Genomic DNA, 22,049 nt, shown 5'->3' with positions numbered 1-22,049 from the left:
TTCTAGCCCTTTGGGAATAGTTCCAAGTTGCTCTCCAGAATGGTTGGATTATTTCACAATCCCACCAGCAGTGCATTAATGTCCTAGTTTTCCTACTTATATCATTTTACTTTTCTGTCATATTAGCCACTCTGATAGATGTGAAGGGCGTACCTTAGAGTTGTTTTAATTTGCATTTCTCTGATCAGTAGTGATTTAGAGAAATTGTTTTCATAGGACTATAGATAACTTTGATTTCTTTGTCTGAAAACTACCTGTTCATATTCTTTGATCATTTATCAATTGGAGTATGACTTTTATTTTTTTGCAAATTTGACTCAGTTCTCTATCTATTTGAGAACTGAGTACTTTATCAGAGATCACCGTGACTATTTTCAAAGTTTGCTACATGTTACAATCTGGAAATACTGTTCCTACTCTTCATACGGCTAATCCTTGGAAATTTGGGCAGTCAAGGGGGCGGCTAGGTGGTACAGTGAGTAAAGTGCTATCCCCAGAGTCAGGAGGACCTGAATTCGGTTCTGGCCTCAGACACTTAACACCCACACAAAAAAACTAGCCATGTAACCTTGGGCAAGTTACTTAACCCCAATTGTCCTCCAAAAGGAAAAAAAAAAGAAATTTGGGCAGTCACATCCATACAGCTCAACCACATATGTATAGGCATAACAGGTGTTTCAAATAATTCATGGGTCAAAATGTATATTTGTAGAAATTAGTTGTATAAGACATTTTCTTTTTTTGAAAGTTTTATGAAGTACTTTATGTTCAAAATTCTCTCCCTCCTCCTTTTCCCCACCCATTTAGAAAAAAGAAATATGATACCTGTTATAGGTATGAAGTCATACAAAACATTCCTGCAATAGCTATGTCATGGGAGCAAAAGCAAGAGAAATAAATGAAGTAAAAGAATATACACTAACAGGGCAGCCAGGTCGCACAGCGAGTAAGAGCACCGGCTCCAGTGTTGGGATGACCTGGATCAAATCTGGGCTCAGATACTCAGCACCACACCCAGAAATAACTGGCTGTGTAACCTTGAACAAGTTACTTAACCCCGATTGCTTTAAAAAAAAAAAAAGAATATACACTAACCTACACTCAGGGTCCATCAATTCTCTTACTGGAGGGCAATAGCATTTTTCACCATGAGTCCTTTGGAATTGTATTCCCTAATTGAAGGGCATCCCCTCAATTTCTAATTCTTTGCCACCAGAAAAAGAACTGCCACAAAATTTTTGTACATATAGGTCATTTTATATATTTGGGGTACAGACCTAACAATGGCATTAATGAGTCAAAGGGTATACACAGTTTTATAACCCTTTGGGCATAGTTCCAAGTTATTCTCTAGAATTAGTCAATCAATAAACATTTAGTAAGTGCCTACTCTGTGCCACTGTGCTAAACACTGGGGATACAAAAAGAGGCAAAAGAAACAGTCCCTGCCATCAATGGTTGGACCAGTTCACAGCTCTACTAGCAGTGCATTATTGTACCTATTTTTGCACATCCCATCCAGCATTTGTCATTTTCCTTTTCTGTCCCCTAAGTCAGTCTGATGAGTGAGAGGTAACATCTTAGAGTTGTTTTAATTTGTATTTCTCTAATTATTAGTGATTTAGAGCATTTTTTCATATGACTATTGATAGCTTTGATTTTTCTTCCTGAAAACTGCATGTTCATATCCTTCTACAATTTATCAAATGATCATGACTCTTATTTTTTTAAGTTTGACTCAGTTACCTATTTATTTGATAAATAAAACCTTTAACAGAGAAACCTGCTATAAATATATTCCCAGTTTCTTGTTTTCCTTCTTATTTTTGGTTGCATTAGTTTTGTTAGCGCAAAACCTTTTTAATTTAATGTAATATAAATCATTCATTTTATGCCTCTTGATTATCTGTTTGGTCATGAATTCTTCCTTTTTCCATAGTTTTTGAGTGCTATTTTCCCCATGTTCCCTCAATTTGATTATATCACCCTTTATGTCTAAATCATGTGCTGATTTTAAGCTTAATTTGGTAAACAGTGTAAGATATTGATCTCTGCCTACTTTCTGCCTATTTTCCAATTTTCCCATTACTTTTTGTCAAATAGTGAGATATTACCTCAATACTGGGGATGTTTGAGTTCATCAAACACAAATTACTGTGGTCATTTACTTCTGTATATTGTGTACCTAATCTATTCCACTGATCAACTACTCTTTTTCTTACCTAGTACCAGATTGTTTTGATGATTGCTGCTTTGCAGTATAGTTTGAGACCTGATATTACTGGTCTACCTTCATTCACTTTTTTTCCCTTTGATTTCCTTGATATGCTTGACCCTTTGTTCCTCCTGAGAATTTTTTCACTACTCTTCTAGTTCTAGATAGTAATTCTTTGTTAGTTTTATTGTTATAGAGCCAAATAATTCATTTAAGCAATATTGTCATTTTTATTATATTGACTTGGCCTACCCATGAGCAATTGATATTTCTCCAGCTGTTTAAATCTGTCTTTATTTGTGTGAAGGCTGTTTTGTAATTATTCATATAATTCCTGGCTATGTCTTGGCAGACAGACTCCAAAATATTATACTATCCAAAGTTGTTTAAAATGGAATTTCTCTCTCTCTTCCTGTTGAGTTTTGTTGGTAATACAGAGAAATCCTGATCATTTATGTGGGTTTATTTTATATCTTGTAACTTTGCTAAAATTGTTAATTGTATCAAATAGCTTTTTAGTTGATTCTCTAGGGTTTTCTAGGCATGTTATTATATAGTCTACAAAAAGTGATAGTTTTGTTTTCTCCTTGCCTATTCTTATTCCTTCAACTTTTTTTCTTGTCTTATTGCAACAACTAACATTTTTAGTATGATATTGAATAATGATAGATTTCCTTGCTTCACCCTTGATCTAATTAGGAAGGCTTAGTCTATTCCCATTACAGATAATAATTGCTCTTGATTTTTGATAGTATAAGAATTCTTTTTGAAATAATTAATGTGATTGAGATTAGCTTAAGCCTACATTGGGGAAACCTCAGTGGAAAATTCAAGGATAATGGAAGCATAAAATATGTATCCATGATGACACATAACTTTTCCCTTGATGACTTCAATTTGCCAAAATGGTTTTTATTTTTGCATATTTTATATCTTTCACAATTATTAGAAAAGTATATTGTAAACTCCTTTTAGTAAGGGACTGTCTTTTTCATATTTGTATCCTCAAGTGCTTAGCAAAATTCCTGGCATGTAGCTGATGTTTTTAAAGTTTATTGACTTTTTTCAAATTAAATTTTATGTTTATTTTTAGTTTACATCATTCATTTCCACAAGATTTTGAGTGACAAATTTTCTTCCCATCTTTTCCCTACCCACCACCCAAAAACAGCAATCCTGTTGTATACCCCTTCCCCCAATCTGCTCTCTCCTATATATTCACCCATTCCTCCTCCAACTTTCCAGTAGGGCAAAATGGATCTCCATACCCCAGTGCCTATATATCTTATTTCCCAGTTGCATGTAATTAATAATAATAATAATTTTTTTAACATTTGATTTTAAAACTGAATTCCAGATTCTTTCCCTTCCTCCCTCCTCACCCACCCTTACTGGGAAGATAAGCAATTCAATATAGGTTGTACATGTGTAGCTATGCAAAACATTTTCATGGTGGATATATTGTGAAAAACTGATTATTTCCCTCCATCCTATCCTGCCTCCACTTGTTCTATTCTCTACTTTGACCCTGTCCCTTTCTAAAGTGTGTGCTTCTAAATATCCCCCTCCCAATATTCCCTTCAACTATCCTCATACCGAGAAAAGTTTCATAAGTTACAATAATCATTTTTCCATGTAGGAATATAAATAGTTCAACTTTCATAAGTTCCTTATGATTTCTTTTTCCTGTTTACCTTCTCATGCTTCTCTTGCTTCTTGTATCTGGATGTCAAATTTTCTATTCAACTCTGGTTTTTTCATCAAGAAAGCTTGAAAGTCCTCTATTTCACTGAATGACCATATTTTCTCCTGAAACTTGATCCAGTTTTGCTGGATAGGTGATTCTTGGTTTTAATTACAGCTCCTTTGACCTCCAGAATATCACATTGCAAGCCCTTCAATCCCTTAGTGTAGAAGCTGCCAGATCCTATGTTATCCTGATTGTGTTTCCACAATATTCAAATTGTTTATTCTTGGATGCTTGTTATATTTTCTCCTTGATCTGGGAACTCTGGAACCTGGCTATAATATTCCCAGGAATTTTCTTTTTGGCATCTTTTTAAAGAGGTGATCAGTGGATTCTTTCAACTTCTATTTTTCCCTCTGGTTCTAAAACATCAGGGCAATTTTCTTTGAAAATTTCTTGAAGGATGATTTCTAGGTTCTTTTTTTGATCATGGCTTTCAGGTAGTCCAATAATTTTTAAATTATCTCTCCTGGATCTATTTTCCAGGTCAGTGGTTTTTCCAATGAGATATTTCACATTGCCTTCTATTTTTTTTCATTTGTTTGGCTCTGTTTAATAGTATTTTGATTTCTCATAAAGTCACTAGCTTCCATTTGCTCCAATCTAATTCTGAAGGAATGATTCTCTTCAGTAAGCTTTTGAAATTCTTTTTCCATCTGGAAAATTCAGCTTTTTAAGGAATTCTTCTCCTCATTGGTTTTTTGGGCCTCTTTTGCCATTTGAGTTAGTCTATTTTTTAAGGTGTTATTTTCCTCAATCAGGTTGTTTACTTGATTTTCATGATTTTCTTGCATCATTCTCATTTCTCTTCCCAGTTTTTCCTCTACTTCTCTTATTTGGTTTTCAAAATCTTTCTTAAGCTCCTCTATGGACTATAACTAGTTCATATTTTTCTTGGAAGCTTTTGGTGTAGGAGTTCTGACTTTGTTGTCTTCCTCCTGCTCCATGCTTTGATCGTTTTGTCCCCAAAAAAAGGAAACTAAGGTTTGTCTGCTGTTCTTGCTTTGCTTCCTTTGCTTGCTCATGTTGCCATTCAATTATTTGACTTTTGAGCTTTTTGCCACAGTAGAACTCTGCTTCCAGAGAGGAGAGCTTTGTCCCAAATTGCTGGGGTTTTCACAGCTGCCAGAGCCATTAGTTGGGTGCCCTCTCTAAAGCTTCCACAGGCCCTGGCACCTGGTCACACACCCCAGGACCTCCATCCAGGACAGGGTCCAGATCTAATCAGGTTAAAGCAAGAATGATTACCCCTCTGAATGATCTCTTAGTCCCCCTACGATCTGCAGGCTGGGAGCTCTGAAGTGGCCATACGTCAGCGACTGCACGGCTCTGGCCCCTCAGCTGCTTCTCCCTCTCGGGGCAGAGTCTGGACAGTACTCCCAGACCCCTGTTCCCAAAGTCCACAATGACCTCTCACTTTGTCTTTGGCATTTATGGATTGATAATTCTGATTATGGATTGATAAAACCACCATAGCTGCTGGTGAGCCACTCTGCCAAAGTCTGCTCCAGCCTCAGCTGGTCAAAGCCGCCCTGGGGCTAAAACCCGTGGGCTCATGTGGATCTGGGCTTGGCTCCCAGCATGCTGTGATGGCCCCTTCCTGCCAGCCTGCCGGGCTGCCTTCTGTGGGAGGCTTGTTTCTCTCTGTCACTCTGTGGTTTATGTAACTCTAAAGTTTGTTTAGAGTCATATTTTAAAGGTATTTGAGGTGGTTATGGGGAGAGCTCATGGAGTTTTCCTGCTTCTACATTGCCATCCTGGCTTCGCCCCTTGACTCACTGATTTAAACATTTTAGTGCATTTGATACTTAGAGATCTAGTAACTAAACAGTTGTGGCTACAGTACTATTTTGTATTTCTGGATTAATTGTAACTAGGTATAATATGGATTTTTCACAATTCAGGGAATCCAAACACCTGGTTTAGCATCTTTCCCTACATCAAGAAAATTAGAGAAGTGTCATAGTGCGCAGTATCAATGGTGTAGGGTTGATACTCTATGATCTTTCTAGAAAGCAGACTCCCCTCAGGTGATAAACCTGCTATTCTTGTAAGATCATTATCATAGATCATGCCATATATTTATGTCTGGAAGAGACCTCAGAGGTCATCTGATCTGACCTCTTCATTTTGTGGATAAGGAATTAACCAAGGTCACAAAGATAGTGTCAAAAGGAAGACTTAGAGAGATTCCTGGTACAAATTTTTGTGGCAAAGTGATTCAGATATTTTGGAGATCTAGGAGACTGAATAAATTATCTAATAATTAAAATCTTCTAAAACATGGACACATTGTTAAATCATGTTAACTTGAGATTACATGAATGGCACTTGCAATAATGCTAATTGGCATCAGTGATAAGTGTGAATTCTGCCTCTTAATTCTGACATATTTAAGGCCAACTTGGGGCCACACATTGTCTCTAATTTAGCACAAAGCACCATTTCCCATTGTTTTCAAATGGTTTCTGATCTTGATATCATTTCGGCTCCTTTAGGAAGAGCTGGGACCAATTTAATTGGTAGCTGCATGTTCCTCTGTAAATCCCACAAGCTGAGTTGATAGGACATTGAACTGCTACTAGCACTTAAAAGGAGCAACTTTAAAAAATTAACTTTTTGAAATGAAGGTTAGGCTCTATTAAAGAACCAGAATGATAGAGTAGAAAGCATGGTGACTTTGGAGCCAAAGGACCTGAATTTGAATCATTCTTCTGCTACCTACTACCTGAGTGATCTTGGGGAAGTTGTTTAACCCCTCTTAGTCCCTGTTCTTCATCTCCAAAATTAGGGGGTTGGACTAGCTGACTTCTGAGGTATAAAGCTATGATCCTATGTCAGAGCTGGAAGGAAATCCAGAGACTGTGGAATCCAACTCCCTCATTTTACAGATGAGATGATAAAGATTGCTTAATATCATAGAGCTCATTTTTACTGGCAGAGTTAGGACTTAGAACTCTGGTCTAATGACCTCCAGTCCAATCAGTCAAAGACAGTGATGGGACAAAGGCTATATATTGCCATGGGGAAAAGGTAGGTGAATCAAGAATTCCAGCTAAGAATGCTTGTGTTGGAATAGAATTACCTGCAGTTAATCCTAGATTCTTGGATTGTTTGGCCCAATATGAGGACTATTCTCATTGCTACTCTGACTCATATAAGAGAAGGTGGGGCTCATTCCCAACCTCTGTTTGAGACATAGCCTGAATTTACATACAATATATAAGCTTGTAAGTTTCATTTTAAAATTTGGCATTTGGTTCTACCAGATACATTCAAGTATGGTAGTTTTTTCTTCCTTTTACCCCTCTCTCTCTAACAGGAGGTTTAAATTAGAATAGAAAAAAATAGCCCAAAGTCAAATGGAATAGGTACAGATGAGTAGAGAGAAAAAGTAAATGATCAGTTCAATGTATACTGAAAAATAATCCCTTAATCTTGCTTAGTTACCATATGGCTTTTGCTACTAAAAACTGACTCCATACCTTCTTAGAAGACATATAGTTTTCCATGTAAAACAAATTATATAATGGCTCTCCAGAAGATGAGAACCCACTGTCTTCTATATAAGAGTAAAGAGTCTCATAATGCTCTAACGAATATTACAGTAACTGTAACAGTATGTGATTTTTCTCCATCACTCTTTCTCCTTCGACCCCTCCCCCATTGAAGTAGAGACTTGGATTTGTTGTGGCTAAATATAAGCTCTCTAAGGTTCATGATAGTTCCCAGTATGCTAGTTCATGTTGCTCCCTTATTACAAATTTTCCATTGACCTGTGCCATTAATAAAGAATGAAATTGGGTGATTTCACCTTTTATACTTGAAATACCCAACACTTTCAGAAGCAATTGTTTCTGACCCATTTAATGTACATAGGCTCACTATGCGGCAAAGCCTGTGAATTGGAAACTGAGCGATTCCAGATGCAATCTTACCTGTGTACTTAAAATAAGTGGGACATAGAGATTCCAAAACCTCAGAGGTTTGAAAAAAAACTGTGAATTTCCAAGAGTGTTTATGGTAACTGGATCTTAATGGTCCCTAGTTCCAAGTTATTGGTTTGCTGCATATGTTTTCTTTGTATACTGGAGTAATGGAAGAGCAATTTCAGAGACAGAGAGAAATAGGAAGAACAAACAAAAAAGAATAACGAAAAGGTCAAAAGGGGGGGGGGGCAGCTGTCCCTTAACATAGAAGGGCTGGCTTTCTGTGTCAACAAAGAGGGAAAGCAAAGTGGTGAGATGTAGTAGAAGAAGGATAATATAGAACTCTGAGACTATTGTGAATATGTGACAACCTTGACCCTAAGCACTTAGATAAATGAGCTTCTTTTCTATATTCATTATTTTACTTTTTCCTGTCTTTATTTAGTTGTTCTTGTTATTGAGTCATTTTTCAGTCATTTCTGACTCTTCATGACTCCATTTGGGTGTTGGGTTTTTTTTGGCAATTCAGAATTTATTTATTTTTAGTTTTCAACATTTGTTTCCACAAGATTTTGAGTTCCAAATTTTCTCCCCCTCTCTCCCCTACTCCCCAAGATGGGAAGCATACTGATTACCCCTTCCCCCAGCCTGCCCTCTATTCTATCCCCATCCCTCCTCTTACCCCCTTAGCCCTTACTTTCTTGTAGGGCAAGATGAATTTCTATGTCCCATTGCCTGTATATCTTATTTCCATTTGGGGTTTTCTTGGCAAAGATACTGGAGTGGTTTGCCATTTCCTTCTCCAGCTCATTTTATAGATGAGAAGACTGAGGCAAACTGGGTTAAATGACTTGCCCAGAGTCACACAGCTAGTAAGTGCTGAGGCCAGATTTGAACTCAGGAAGGTGAGTCTTCATGATTCCAGGCCCAGCACTTTATCCACTGTGTCACCTAGTTGCCCATCCTTATTTAGACTAGTAAAAAATTCCTTTAACTCTATTGTGTCTCAAAAGATTAAGCATGGGACAATTGTATGAGTAATGGATTTACTGTCAAAAGACTCGGTTCAAATCTCAGACTTGTATCTCCTTATATGACCTTGGACAAGTCATTTATTGTGAGCTTCAGTTTCCTCATCCATAAAATGAGGGAGTTGGACCAGGTGATCTTGAAAGATGTGCTCCAAAGCTGTCTATATTCCTTTGATATGAGGAGATTCGGTTCATCAAGCATTCATTAGATATCTACTAGGTGCCAGGCAGTGACCTCAGTGCTGAAGCAGGTAGAATCTGGTGGCTGCTTTTGGTTTCAGACTGTTCCAGTCCACTGTAGAATGAGGCTTCTACAATCCCTATAAAATGTTATCACAGAACATTGGCAGATTTAGGAACCCAGAGTCAGGTACTAGTTCCTAGTCACAGTAGGGGGAAGGATCTAATACATGTTCTAATCCTGCTATAGATTTTGAGCCATCTAAATTCATCAGATCTCAGCTTGGCAGTTTTGGAACAAGTCCCAATTCAACCTGTACCAAACATTATTCAGCCAGACACAGTGATGTATAGTCTGTGCTTTACAATGAATGCAGTGGCAACAACAGTCACATCCCCTAAATATTCTTCCTAGAAACTATACATGCAAATAATTTTTGTGATTACAAAGCCAGGGCAAGATAGAATGAATGAATGAGAAAATAAATGAATGAAAGCACTTCTTGTGTGCCAAGAGCTTCTCTCAGCTCTGAGAGAGAAAATAGAAACATATATAGTTTCTGCTCTAAAAAGGTTTGTATTCCATGTAATAAGGGAAACAGTACACATAGGTCAGAGGTGGCCAGGGAGGAGCATTTTGGTCCAGAAAATTTACAGTGATAACAATTGAGATCATAGGGAGGAGACTGACACATTCCATCTAGTAACATTGTCAGTGTTGAATGAACCATGTCTCATGATTCCACAAAAAGAGTATCCTTTATTCAACTGAAACTGTTTCCCCATGGGTCTGTCCTGGGCCTTCTTCTCTCTCTGTATTATTTAACTTGATGATCACCTCAGCTCCCATGGATTCAGTTGTCATCCCTGTATTTTTTATTCTTAAATCAACTTATCCAGTACTGACCTCTCTCCTGACATCCAGCCTAATATCCCCAGCTGCATATTGGACCTAGGGAATTGGATCCCAAACTAGCCATATTCCTTCTTTCCCCTGCACCAAGTCTTCCCCTCTTCCTATCTTTTCTTTTGGAGGGGGGAGGGCAGAGCAGTTGGGGTTAAGTGACTTGCCCAAGGTCACACGGCTAGTAAGTGTGTCAAGTGTCTGAGGCTGGATTTGAACTCAGGTCCTCCTGATGCCAGGGCTGGTGCTCTATTCACTGCACCACCTAGCTGCCCCCCTATCTTTTCTATTACTCTTGAGGGTACTATCTTCCTAGTTACAACCTACCTCACAACCTAAATGATACTTTTACTTCTTACTCTCTCTTACCCCAATATCCACTCTGTTGCTAAGTCCTCTCCATTCTACCTTCCCCTCATCTCTTGTATAACCCCCCTTTTTTTCCTCTGACTTTACTAGTATCAATGTGCAGACCACCATCACCTCACTCCTGGACTATTATAGTAGATGTATAGTTGGTCTTCTACCTCAAGTTTCTCTCCATTCTGGGCCATCCTCACTTACCTATCAATGTGATCTTTCAAAAGTATAAATCTGTTGTTGTCACTCCCCCTACCCCATTCAGTAAACTCCACTGATTCTTTGTTATCTGTGGAGTCAAGTATAAAATCTGTTGTTTGGCTTTTAGAGCCATAAGTTGACCCTCTCCTACCTTCTGGTCCTCTTCTACATTGCTCCCCCCCCCCCCCCCGCCACATACTCTGCAATCCAGTGACACTGGCTTCCTTGTTGTTACTGGAACATGATATTCCATTTCCCAACTCTGGACCTTGTCACTTGCTGTCCCTTATATCTGGAATTCTGTCCATCTTCATGTTTCCCTCTTAGCCTCCCTGGCTCCCTTCAAATCCTAGCTTAATTTCTACCATTTGCAAGAAGCCCTTTTTGATCCTCCTTAATGCTAATTCATTCCCTCTAAAAATTATCTCCAATTTATCCTTTATACATCTTGTTTATACATAGTTCTTTTCAATTTGTCTCTTCTATTAGACTATAATCTCCTTAAGAGCAGAAAGAACATTTCTTTTTCATTTCTTGTTATCTCTGGCACACAATACAGTGTCTGGCACTGTAGTAGGCCCTTAATAAAGTCTCCTTGACTTGATTCAGATGGAAGAGCCACTTAGAAGAAACTGTGTTTTTACAGCCTTAGGGCATGTGACTCCTCAAGGTGTCGGTGGGGGGGAGGGAAACTAATTTCCTTCCTGTCAACCTAAAAGTGAACAAAACTGTTCCACTTTTCCATTTCTGGGAAGTGATATTATCCCCTGACCTATGTAAACTCACCGAGCGGTTAAGAATTAAGCAGATTATCACCTAAAAAAAAAGATCCATAGATCAATTTTAAAATGTCTTTATTTATTTTGTATGGTATCCTAATTTTTAAAAACAAAATAATTTCCTAAAATCTTCTTGGGGTCCAGTGAATGATTTTGGCATGTCTTAATTTTTCTTTATTTATGTTGCTTGATTTTAAGATTTTTTCATAACAGAACTTATCAAGCAAAGAAGCTTGCCTTTCTCTTAGTTTTTATTTACAGTTTTCATTTTATATAACTTTGAATTATACAAATTCAACTTTACATAAAGAATTCTGAAAGAAATCCGAATAAAAAAAACTAACACTTATGTTAATTTTACTGTATAGGACTGTGCTCACTCTGCTCCTGCCCCTCAGCTCATCATTCTGTGGCCTCCCTTCCTCCTCCACCCAAAAGAAACCCAAACCAAAAACAAAAAACATCACCCTCAAAAAAAACTCCAAGTGAAAGCAAAAGAATAGAAGCTGAGAGACCACTGCTGAATGGGGACTCAGCTTGAGAACTCTGCACTGAGGGGGACATCCTTTGCTCCTCTCCACCCACCTCCTCTGCATCCCTGCACATCCAGCCCCCTTGTGGGGGTACCTATCTGTGGTGTACCTGTCCCTGGCTTGCTGCCCCCCACATTCCTCCTCCTTCTCTAGCCACCACATATCCCTTTATCTGTCTCCCTCCCTAACCTAGGTTGGTGGGCATTTGCATTATGTAAAATCACTGTATACAGAAGTCTGAAGAGTAGTCCACTTAGATAAAGGCAGAATTGCTGGTATTTTGATTTGATTGCTCTGTATTCCATTTATTCATTTGGGGCTTAGTCACCTTTGGTAACCTGCTCTTGTAGCTCCCATTCCATTAATAGAAATGACAGAGAGGCTGACTACAGAATATAACCTATAATAGAATGACAATATTGTTCATTGAGGAAGTGCCTTGAGAGCATTTCAGTTACCAATATTCTCTATGATTAGCTGTCACAAAGGGAACAATATTATTTTGTTCTGGCCTGTTGGTTCTTCAGTTGCCTGGAACTGTCAGAATTATTCATACGTCTTTTTTTTTTTTTATTGATGAGATTGCTTTCTTCACCCAAATCCTACTGTGGGCTCTCACATGCTGCAGCAGAAATGAGCTGACTTTGGGTAGCTATACTGGTTAGGTTTGTACCATTATATTTTTCAAAGGATGGAAAAACTGCCTTGGATAACTCAGTGGGTTGTTTGTCATTTGATTTTAATTAAAAGCAGTAAACTGAGAGTCAGAAAACCAGCTGCCATGTCCTAGAGATGGCCTCTGAGGTCCCTTTCAGCTATATGATCCTATAATCTAACATTTACCAACTAGGGGACTTAGAGTGAGTCACTTACTTCTGAACTTTAGTTTCTCCATTTATAAAATGAAATTATACATATAACTATGTATTATATATGTATACATGCATATATACAAAAATATACATATGTGTGTATATGTGTATATATATATATATATATATATATATACGCCTGTCTCATGGGCAAAGATTTTTTTAAGCTCTTATGAATATAGTCATTGTTTATATCATTGTTATAAATTTTGGGGTTTTTTTAGTGACTTTTTAGTGCCACTATGTTTTATTGTTTATTTCCCCAAAAGCTTCAAAAGGATTTTAAATTTTGTTCTGCACATGTGAAATTCTAATAACTAGCTTCATAGCAACTACTAACCATTGAGCCTATCTTTAATGGTGTGTGTTTGCGTGTGTGTGTGTGGGAACATTCCAAGAATTGATGCAAATATAAAATCAATCTAGTTCAATAAACATTTATTGAGGACCATGGAGAGCATAGTAGAGAGTTAATCAGAGAGAAGTAAAAGAATTTTCATCAGATCTCAGTTGAGACTAAATAAAATAAATTGGTAGTGAATATAGCTGACATAGTTGCATGATTTGATCTAGTAACATCTAATAGTATGTGAGTACGCATGGAGAAGGTGAATGGAGTGGGTAATGGATAGATGTTTGGCAAAGTATGACTGATGATAGAATGATGGAGAAAGGGATTCAAGTATATCTGCTACTATATGTTTGGACTGGTAAACCATATAGTTCAAGACTATGAAGAAAGGAAAGTAAGGCTGGAGCAAGAGTGATTGGCAAAGAGAACAGGGAGGGTGGAGAAACTCGAGGTCATCTTTAGGATAAAGAATAGTTTTATGAAAAGTGAAACAAAGGGAGAAATAAAAGGATAGGAAGTTGTGGCCAAAGATAGGAAATTTCATTTTTGAATCATGGAAGTGGAACAGCATAGGCAATAGTGAGATGAAATGTATGACCATCCCTGTGTATAGATGAAATTGAGTGAAGATGGAGGTCATAGGAGTTTAGGAGGTTGATGATCTAGGAGATAAGAAGGTTCAAGGAAGCACTGACATACTTCCTGAAATCCCCAAATATGAAGGCAATGTATAATAGAGGAAAGGAAGACTATGAGTGAGGTATTGAACTCTGTGGGAGGGAAGGAGGATGACCAGGAGATAAACATGACAAGGACTTGCACTGACTGATAAAGGTAGATGGAGTGAACCTAAAAGATGGAGAGGCTGATGAGTTATAGTGGCAAAAGAATGATCTGGAAGCAAGTGTAAGAAACAGGGACTGCACTTATTCTTTCTGTTGGTCCTTTGTGGGCTAGGCAAGAGTATCCAGAACTGGAGAAAATAACCAGAGGTTAAATGAATAGAGAGACAGTATGACAGAGGGGGTTAGCCTCAGAGCCTGGCTAACCTAGGCTCAGGTCCTTCCTATGATACATACTATCTTGTAGCCCTGGGCAAGTCACTTAACTTTCTGCTATATAAGTAATTCTCTAAAAGCAGAAGTTGTAGAGTAGTTTCAGCCTGCATTGGTAAACGGAATTTCCTCACTCAAGAGTTCCATATTCTAGTGAAATCACAGGTCCAATCTCTATGTTCATCCTTACCTCATTGTTTTATTCTAACCCAGAAATGACTGAATATCTGAACACTCAAACTAGGACAAGTATTGTTCCCTTAAAATTAATCACCTTGCAAGGCTGTGCACTTATTACGCTGGCATCATATATGGAATACACCAATCCAATGGTGGACTGGTGGCCATCCATCCACAGTATCTCCTTCAAATTATAATACTCACTTGGTTGTATAAATTTATATATATATATATATGTTTTATAAATCACACATTTGTTTAGAGTCATACAGTAGTACCAATGCAAGTGAAGCAGATCAAATTCAGTTCATCAAACACATTGAATACCTACTGTGTACAATGTGCCGTTCTAAGCACTCAGTGGATACAAAGGTAAATAACATGATTTTTTTCCCTTAACAATGAGGACTTTTGGGGTGGCTAGGTGGCGCAGTGAATAGAGCATCAGCCCTGGAGTCACGAGGACCTGAGTTCAAATCCGGCCTCAGACACTTGACACACTTATTAGCCATGTGACTTTGGGCAAGTCACTTAACCTCAGTTGCCCTCCAAAAAAAAAAAAAATAGAATGAGGACTTATAAAAAATTATTAGAAATGGCAATTATGAAGTTTTTGATGACTTGAGAGAACATTTTCCATAGTATGCGGTAAGAAAGAAGGAAGGAAACAAGCATTTATTAAATACCTACTACATACCAGGTATGGCAATGAGGAATGAGTGGGTATTAAGGAATTGGGGACAGTGATCCAGTGAGATTCAAGAAATCTGGCACTGGATGGGAAGAATTCTCAAGGGGATAAAAGGACCTGAAAAAGGTATGCGGTTTTTGTTTGGGTTTTTTTGTTTTGTTTTAGGACTGAGGAGACCTGAGCATATTTATAAATCAAGGGAAAGGAGCCAATAGAGAGGAAGAAAGGTTAGATGAAGAATAGAAGGAAGAATTGATGGAGCAAGATCTTGGCAGAAGTAAGATGGCTTAAGATCAAGGGCACAATTGGAGGGCATCATGATGGGAAGAAAGATGTTTACCAATTTCTGGGACAGATAGGAGAATTCTGAGAAGGCAGTTAATTATTCACCAGGGCAACTACTCAATTCTCTGGCATTTTTGCCAGTAGTAGACAATATGGCTATGGTCATTTCAATAATAAAATTGACCACACTCTTCAAATGCATCTGCTGTGTCAACTAAAAAGATTTTGTTTTAGTAAGATACATTTAAGTTTTGCCAAAAAAAAACAAAACCCTCCAGCCCTTGTGATATATAGACTTCTAACTAATTGTGTAAATAGGCTTACTCCTCCCATATTTTTCTCCTCTATTTGAAAGATTAATTTCTGCTCTATTGGATTACATGGGACAAATATGTTGTGAAAACATACAAATTACCTCTATTCTGCCTACATTAGCTTTGACTGTAGACTAACCTTAAGTGTCTTCTAAAGAATATGAAATTCATCTGGGTGGTACAGTGGATACACTGTTGGACTTGGAGTCAGGAAGACCTGAGTTCAAATACTGCTTCAGACACAGCTCTATGACCCTGGGCCACTTAATTTCTCTAAGCCTCAGCATTTTCAACTCTAAAACGAAGATAATAATGCTTCCTTCCTTACAGGGTTGCTAGAATAATCAGATGAAATAACAAGTAGAAAACACTTTGCAAAATTTCAAGGGCTATATAAATGATAGGTAGTATTATTTTTCATGATACAGAAGATACCACTTTCACCATCACCTGTAATAAGGATAATTGTTGCATTCTAATCAATGCTAAACCCAATTTGACATCTGGGAAACAGTATGCAGTAATGAAAAGACACTGGTCTTAGAGTGAGGAGATCTGGATTGGAATATGACCCTGCTGCTTATTAGCTAAGTGATAGTAACAAAGTCACTTTATCTCTAAATTTGAGTTTGCTCATTTTAAAGTGGGGTAATGACTCTGGTACCACCTATCTGCAGGGTTGTGGTGAGGACAAAATGAGGTAGTTTGTTAGGTACCTTATAAACTTTAAATTATGATCCTTATTTTTAGAACCATTGTGCTATTAAGAAACATGTGCTCTTTGTTTAATCTCTATGATACTATATTGAAATAGTTAAGAATGCAGAGTATCTGGAAGCTAGGTATAGTTTCATATATAGAATTAAAAATCTTAGGAACATTAAATGTCCTTGAATTAAAGTTGCATGTCTGAAAAGTAATGCAACCTTCATTCATATAAGTAAGAAGTTCTTTCATGGAGTATTATAACTTTTAGTTAAATGTTCATTGTCCTCACTACCACTGACACCTTAAAACTTTGCAATGTTGTTGTAATTTTTTAAACCTAAGACAGCATAACAAGCAAAATAAAAGGTTATCCAGATACTTTAGACAGAAAAATACACTTTCTTCTAAATATCTGGATTTGCTTTTTCCTGTACTCACTGAATAATTCTACAGACACCCACTTAACTTTGCATAGAACTGACAGTGCATCACTAGTTCTAATAGAGAAATTTGTGTAGAAAGATGGTAGCTAAAATAAGTATCAACATGTTATCAGTATTCAGTGGAACTTAAGGGTTTTACTGCTTACAAACTAAAAGGGAAATAACATGAATTTTTCTTGTTGTGAACAGGAAATGTTTGATGTTATTCTGGATGAAAATCAACTTGAGGATGCATGTGAACATCTGGCGGAATACCTTGAGGCATACTGGCGTGCTACACACACAACAAGTAGCACCCCTATGACACCTCTACTTGGAAGAAATTTGGGCTCCACAGCACTTTCACCATACCCCACTGCAATCTCTGGATTACAGGTACCTGTTTACTCAGTCACTTTTTTTTTTTTTTAAGCAATCGGGGTTAAGTAACTTGCTCAAGGTTACATGGCCAGGTGTTTCTGGGTGGGTGCTAAGTGTCTGAGCCCAGGATTCGATCTCCAGGTCATCCTGACACTGGGGCCAGTGCTCTTACTTGCTGAGCCACCTGGCCGCCCCTAAGCAATCGGGGTTAAGTAACTTGCTCAAGGTTACATGGCCAGGTGTTTCTGGGTGGGTGCTAAGTGTCTGAGCCCGGATTCGATCCCCCAGGTCGTTCTGACACTGGGGCCGGTGCTCTTACTCGCTGTGCTACCTGGCCGCCCCTAACTCAGTCACTTTTTCAAGCACTTTCTCTGCACCAAATAGATCAATGATGTGAACCTGAGGTTTGAAATACTTCATGGTAAACATAAAATACATCATTTATTAGCAGACTACTATGTGCATTATATGCTAGCACTATGCCTTGGAGGCAATACAAAGTTTAGATCATCTCTATGTAGGTGAATGTCAAAAATCTCTGTGTTTTAATACCTTGATGATCTGTGATCTCATCATTGTAACTTTCCCTGTAATGGTTTAGATCACAATATATTCACGCCTTTTCATTCTATGTATCTCTCAAACATATCCTTCCATAAATCCTCTATAAAGAATCCACACTAACATCCTGTGGACTTCATCTAAACCTCTTGCCAATACATAGATACCAGTGGAACACACAAATTGTCAATTAGGTATCCCTTATTCCTTCTGTAGATGAATTTTCTTCCTTTTCTGGTCATATTCCTCTTTGAAGGTATTCTTTACACTGTCTGTCTTGTGTAATTCTTTAGTAATATGCTGTAGTTTACTTACTCTCACCATATATTTTGTCACTGCCCTTTGGGTTACTCACAGTTCAGAGACTGTGGTATTTCATGACTTGTCATCACATAGCACTATGGGAAGAATACTGATGTTAAAAAGATCATCCCTTGGGGCGGCTAGGTGGCACAGTGGATAGAGCACCGGTCTTGGAGTCAGAAGGACCTGAGTTCAAATTCGGCCTCAGACACTTAACACAAAAACTAGCCATGTGACTTTGGGCAAGTCACTTAACCCCAATTGCCCTCCAAAAAGCAAAACAAAACAAAACAAAACAAAAACGATCGCCCCTTGTTATCTATCCAGAATAAGTTTGTAGTTATTAGAAGCAATATACATTTTTCAAAATGGGCCAGGTTTGTTGTCTATCTTTGTTGCCTTTCCAAGATACACATTCTAACAGAAGCAGGTCTATGGACCATCTCTCCAAATTAAATTCATGCCAACAAACATTCATTAAATATGTTCTTTCTCTATGAAAGATACTCTATCAGGTGATGGAAAGACAAAGACAAAATTAAAACAACGCCTGACCTCAAGGAGCTTCTAGAAGGGTACAAAACATACACAAATACATTATAAGGAAAATGAAAGGGAGAACACCAAGAACAGGTCAGGATTGGGGAAGGCTTTATGAAGGAGGTGGCAGATAAGCTCAACTTTGAAGAAAAACAAGGATTCTGAAAAGTGGAGGTGAACCCAACTGCCTTTAATACTTTTAATGTATTGTTTTCATCAAGGATACCCTTAATATATGTGCAGCTTAGTCTAATAAAGATTTTTTTAGAGAAAAGAAAGTAGGCAATAGCTGGTAATGATTGATACTTTCTTGATGACTTATTGAGAGATGATGATCATTTCTGAGATATTCCAGGTGTTTGTCATTCTCCTCTTTCGTGTGTCTTGAGAAGCAACTTCTCTGCACTCTCAAAATCAGGTTGTATCCAACACAGACCTCTGTATATTCTTTGTTTAGTTTACCTACTTTCCTCATCATTTTCTTTTTTGCTTGCTTTCTTTCTTTTTCTTTTTGGAGGGAGGAAGGCTGGGCAATTGGGGTTAAGTGACTTGCCCAAGGTCACACAGCTAGTACGTGTTAAATGTCTGAGGCTGAATTTGAACTCAGGTCATCCTGACTCCAGGGACAGTGCTCTATTCACTGCACCACCTAGCCACCCCCCATCTTTTTCTTTCTTTCTTAACATCCTATTTCCTCATGTAGCACAAGAGCATTAGACAATGTCTGCAAAGCCTTTTGCAAACTTTAAAGTACTATATAAATACCAGCTATTATTATCATTAATAACGCTAGGGGCTTTTTGCAAACTTTTTTTCATGAGTACTACAATAAAATATGACCAAATATCCCTGGAATAATGTTTCTTGTTGCCTTTGGATGCACAATGAAGCCAACTATGCCAGCTACATTTTTTTTGTCTTTTTTCTCTCAAGAACTGGGAGCCATCTTTGCATTTGGCTGCAACTTATTTTTGTCTTCTGTTTCATTTATATTGAGAACATCAAGACTGGTACAACTCAGTTCCTTCAATAGAATGTCTACTCCTTGGTCAAAAGGCAGTTCAATATCGTAGATAAACCACTGGACTTGCAGTCAGGAAGACTCAAGTTAAAATCCTGCCTCATTCATTTTCTGACCCTAGGCAAATCATTAAACCTCTCTAGGCCACAGTTTATTAAGCTGTAAAATGAGTGGGTTGGGTTCCCCTCTAGCTCTAAGTTTATGGTTCTAAGGATCTCATATTTACATTTCCAACAACTCTGTTAATATTTAGTCTAAATCTGTGTGATTCTTAGTAACTTCCACTTCTTTTTCCATCACTCAGTTACTGTTACTAGAGAAGATGAAGGAGGCCTATAAAACTGAGTTGCTGTGTATTTTTCTTTGTTTTGAGGGTTAGAGTAATGAAAGAATTCATCACTAAGTAGTCATCTTTCCAGTACTAGACTCCAGGAGTCAGAAATGTAAAATCAAGACATGGGTCCTTAATAGCTCCGTGACTTTGGGCAAATCAATTCGCCTCTGTCTGCCTCAGTTTTCTCATTTGTAAAATGAGGATAATCATCATAACACGAGTCTTACAGGGTTATTGTGAGCATTAAGTGAGATATTATTTGGAAAGTACCTAGCATAGTGTCTGGTATATAGTAGGTGCTATGATAAATGATAACTATTTTATTGTCGTCATCATCATCATCATCATCAAGACACTCCACACTTAGCTAGGTTTATCCCTGGAAAGTAGACATAGGCTGTTGCTAGAACTATTCTGAAGCTTTTCCAAACTAGTAGGACCTGCCAGTTTATTCTTTGCTGGCATGACCATGGTCACTTGTAGACCATGATGAAACAAAGAAGCCTAGGACTTTGTCCAAGTCTATATTTAAATAGCTAAACCGTCTCAGGAACTCCTAGCTGACTACTTAAAATATCTGCTGGACAGTTCCACCTGAATGTCCTGTATTTACCTCAAACTTAATATGTTCAAAACTGAATTCATCATCTTCTTTCCCTACCTTCAACTTTAACTTCTCAGTTAAACCTTCCCTTGTCAACTAGCTCCATAACTTTGGAATCATTCTTAGTGTTTTGTTTAACTTGGCAATCGAGGGATCATTGGTGACCTTTGAAGAAATGTTTTCAGTAGAATGGTAGGGTTAAAAGTCTTGTCAAAAGGGATAAGGAAAGAGTCTCTATTAAAGAATTAGAGGCATCAGGTATACTCAACTTTTGGAGGACTACTTCTATCTAGACATATTAGGAAGTAGGTAACTATTTTTCTTTTAGCACATTCTGTTCTCCTTTCAGTGTCCTCTCCCAGGTGTCCTGTACCCGAATGCTTTAGGGGAAAGCACCTCACATGTTGAGCAACATACAATAACATACTATATTAATACTTAATAGTCAATATTTGCATGACTCTGGCCATTCATGCCTGTTCAGTCCCCATAAGTTCACTACAGGGGTTCCACCCAACACTCTAGGGGGCTTCCTCACTTTCTCCTGTTATCATAAAGATTCAGTGGAGTATACAGACCACCCAGTGGCTGTCCCTTGCTCTCATTACATGATAAACTTGCCTTTTTTTTAATCATCCATTTCTTTTGTAAGATTCTTTATTCTGATTCTTCCACATATTTCATTATTTATTATTTGATAAGATCTGCTGACACTCCATTGCCTTTGACATAATAGTAAATTTAAATGTTTAAATATACATCAAAATTATGTGAAATTTCTTAAAGGATATAGCAACGGGGTTCAACTTCTTTGTGTATACCTTCTTTGTTATTATCAGGCAAGCCATAAAACAGGTAGAGATGATTACCAAAGTTATTTACTATTTCCAATGGAGAGATCCAGCAAAGAGTCCAAGTTAAAAAAGGAATAGATTTCACCTAGGTCATGAGATTTTCCAGATGTACCTACTTGTGGATACTATTATGCTGGCTGCATTAAATTTTGGAATGCTATAGTTCTTGCACGAATAGATGCATAAGCATTTGAAAAAAAGCTTGGCATAACTATCCACTCAGAAAGAACCAAATGGAGTAAGAATTCCTATTTTCTAAAGTATGACATACAGTTAGGTGAGCAACTCCTAACACTTATCATCTATGTATATGCCTTGGGAAGGAAGATATCACAGATAGACTGTGCATTTTATCCAGAATTAAATGGGAAGAAATCAAGCTAGATCGCCTGTGGAAATTGCAGAGCTCCTTTAATGATCCCAAATTTGTACCTAAAATGAATATTCATATTTTAAGTATCACTATTCTTCTGATGTATAGCTATAAGTAATAATTATAGAACATAATACTTGAGTGAAGTTAAAATTCCTATTACTGTTACCAGTCCCTAGGAAGTAAATCTAATGGTGGATGTTTCAGTTATACATTTGAAAATAGACTGGCATTTTGGCAACCCTCAAATGGCAGCTACAAAATAGGGAGCAGGGGCTCCCATGATGCTCTTTGAAAGTGCAGAATCTAGACATGGCTGA

At 37.6% G+C, this 22,049-nt stretch overlaps 1 protein-coding gene across 3 annotated transcripts in view; it reads left to right on the top strand.

Moving 5' to 3' along the window:
• The window catches only part of CACNB4 (calcium voltage-gated channel auxiliary subunit beta 4), a 354,950-nt gene that overhangs the window by 319,595 nt on the left and 13,306 nt on the right, over positions 1 to 22,049 (top strand). For all 3 annotated transcript variants that reach the window (XM_069080849.1, XM_069080850.1, XM_069080851.1), the window contains exon 13: positions 16,969 to 17,154. In XM_069080849.1, the coding sequence (XP_068936950.1) occupies positions 16,969 to 17,154 (186 nt within the window). The remainder of the gene's footprint in view (positions 1 to 16,968; positions 17,155 to 22,049) is intronic.

This window comes from Petaurus breviceps, unplaced genomic scaffold (assembly GCF_028583685.1).
Source record: "Petaurus breviceps papuanus isolate PSGF00001 unplaced genomic scaffold, PetGlider_PUasm1.0 91133, whole genome shotgun sequence".
Classification (NCBI taxonomy): Eukaryota; Metazoa; Chordata; class Mammalia; order Diprotodontia; family Petauridae; genus Petaurus; species Petaurus breviceps.
This window is presented reverse-complemented; position numbering and strand designations above follow the sequence as displayed.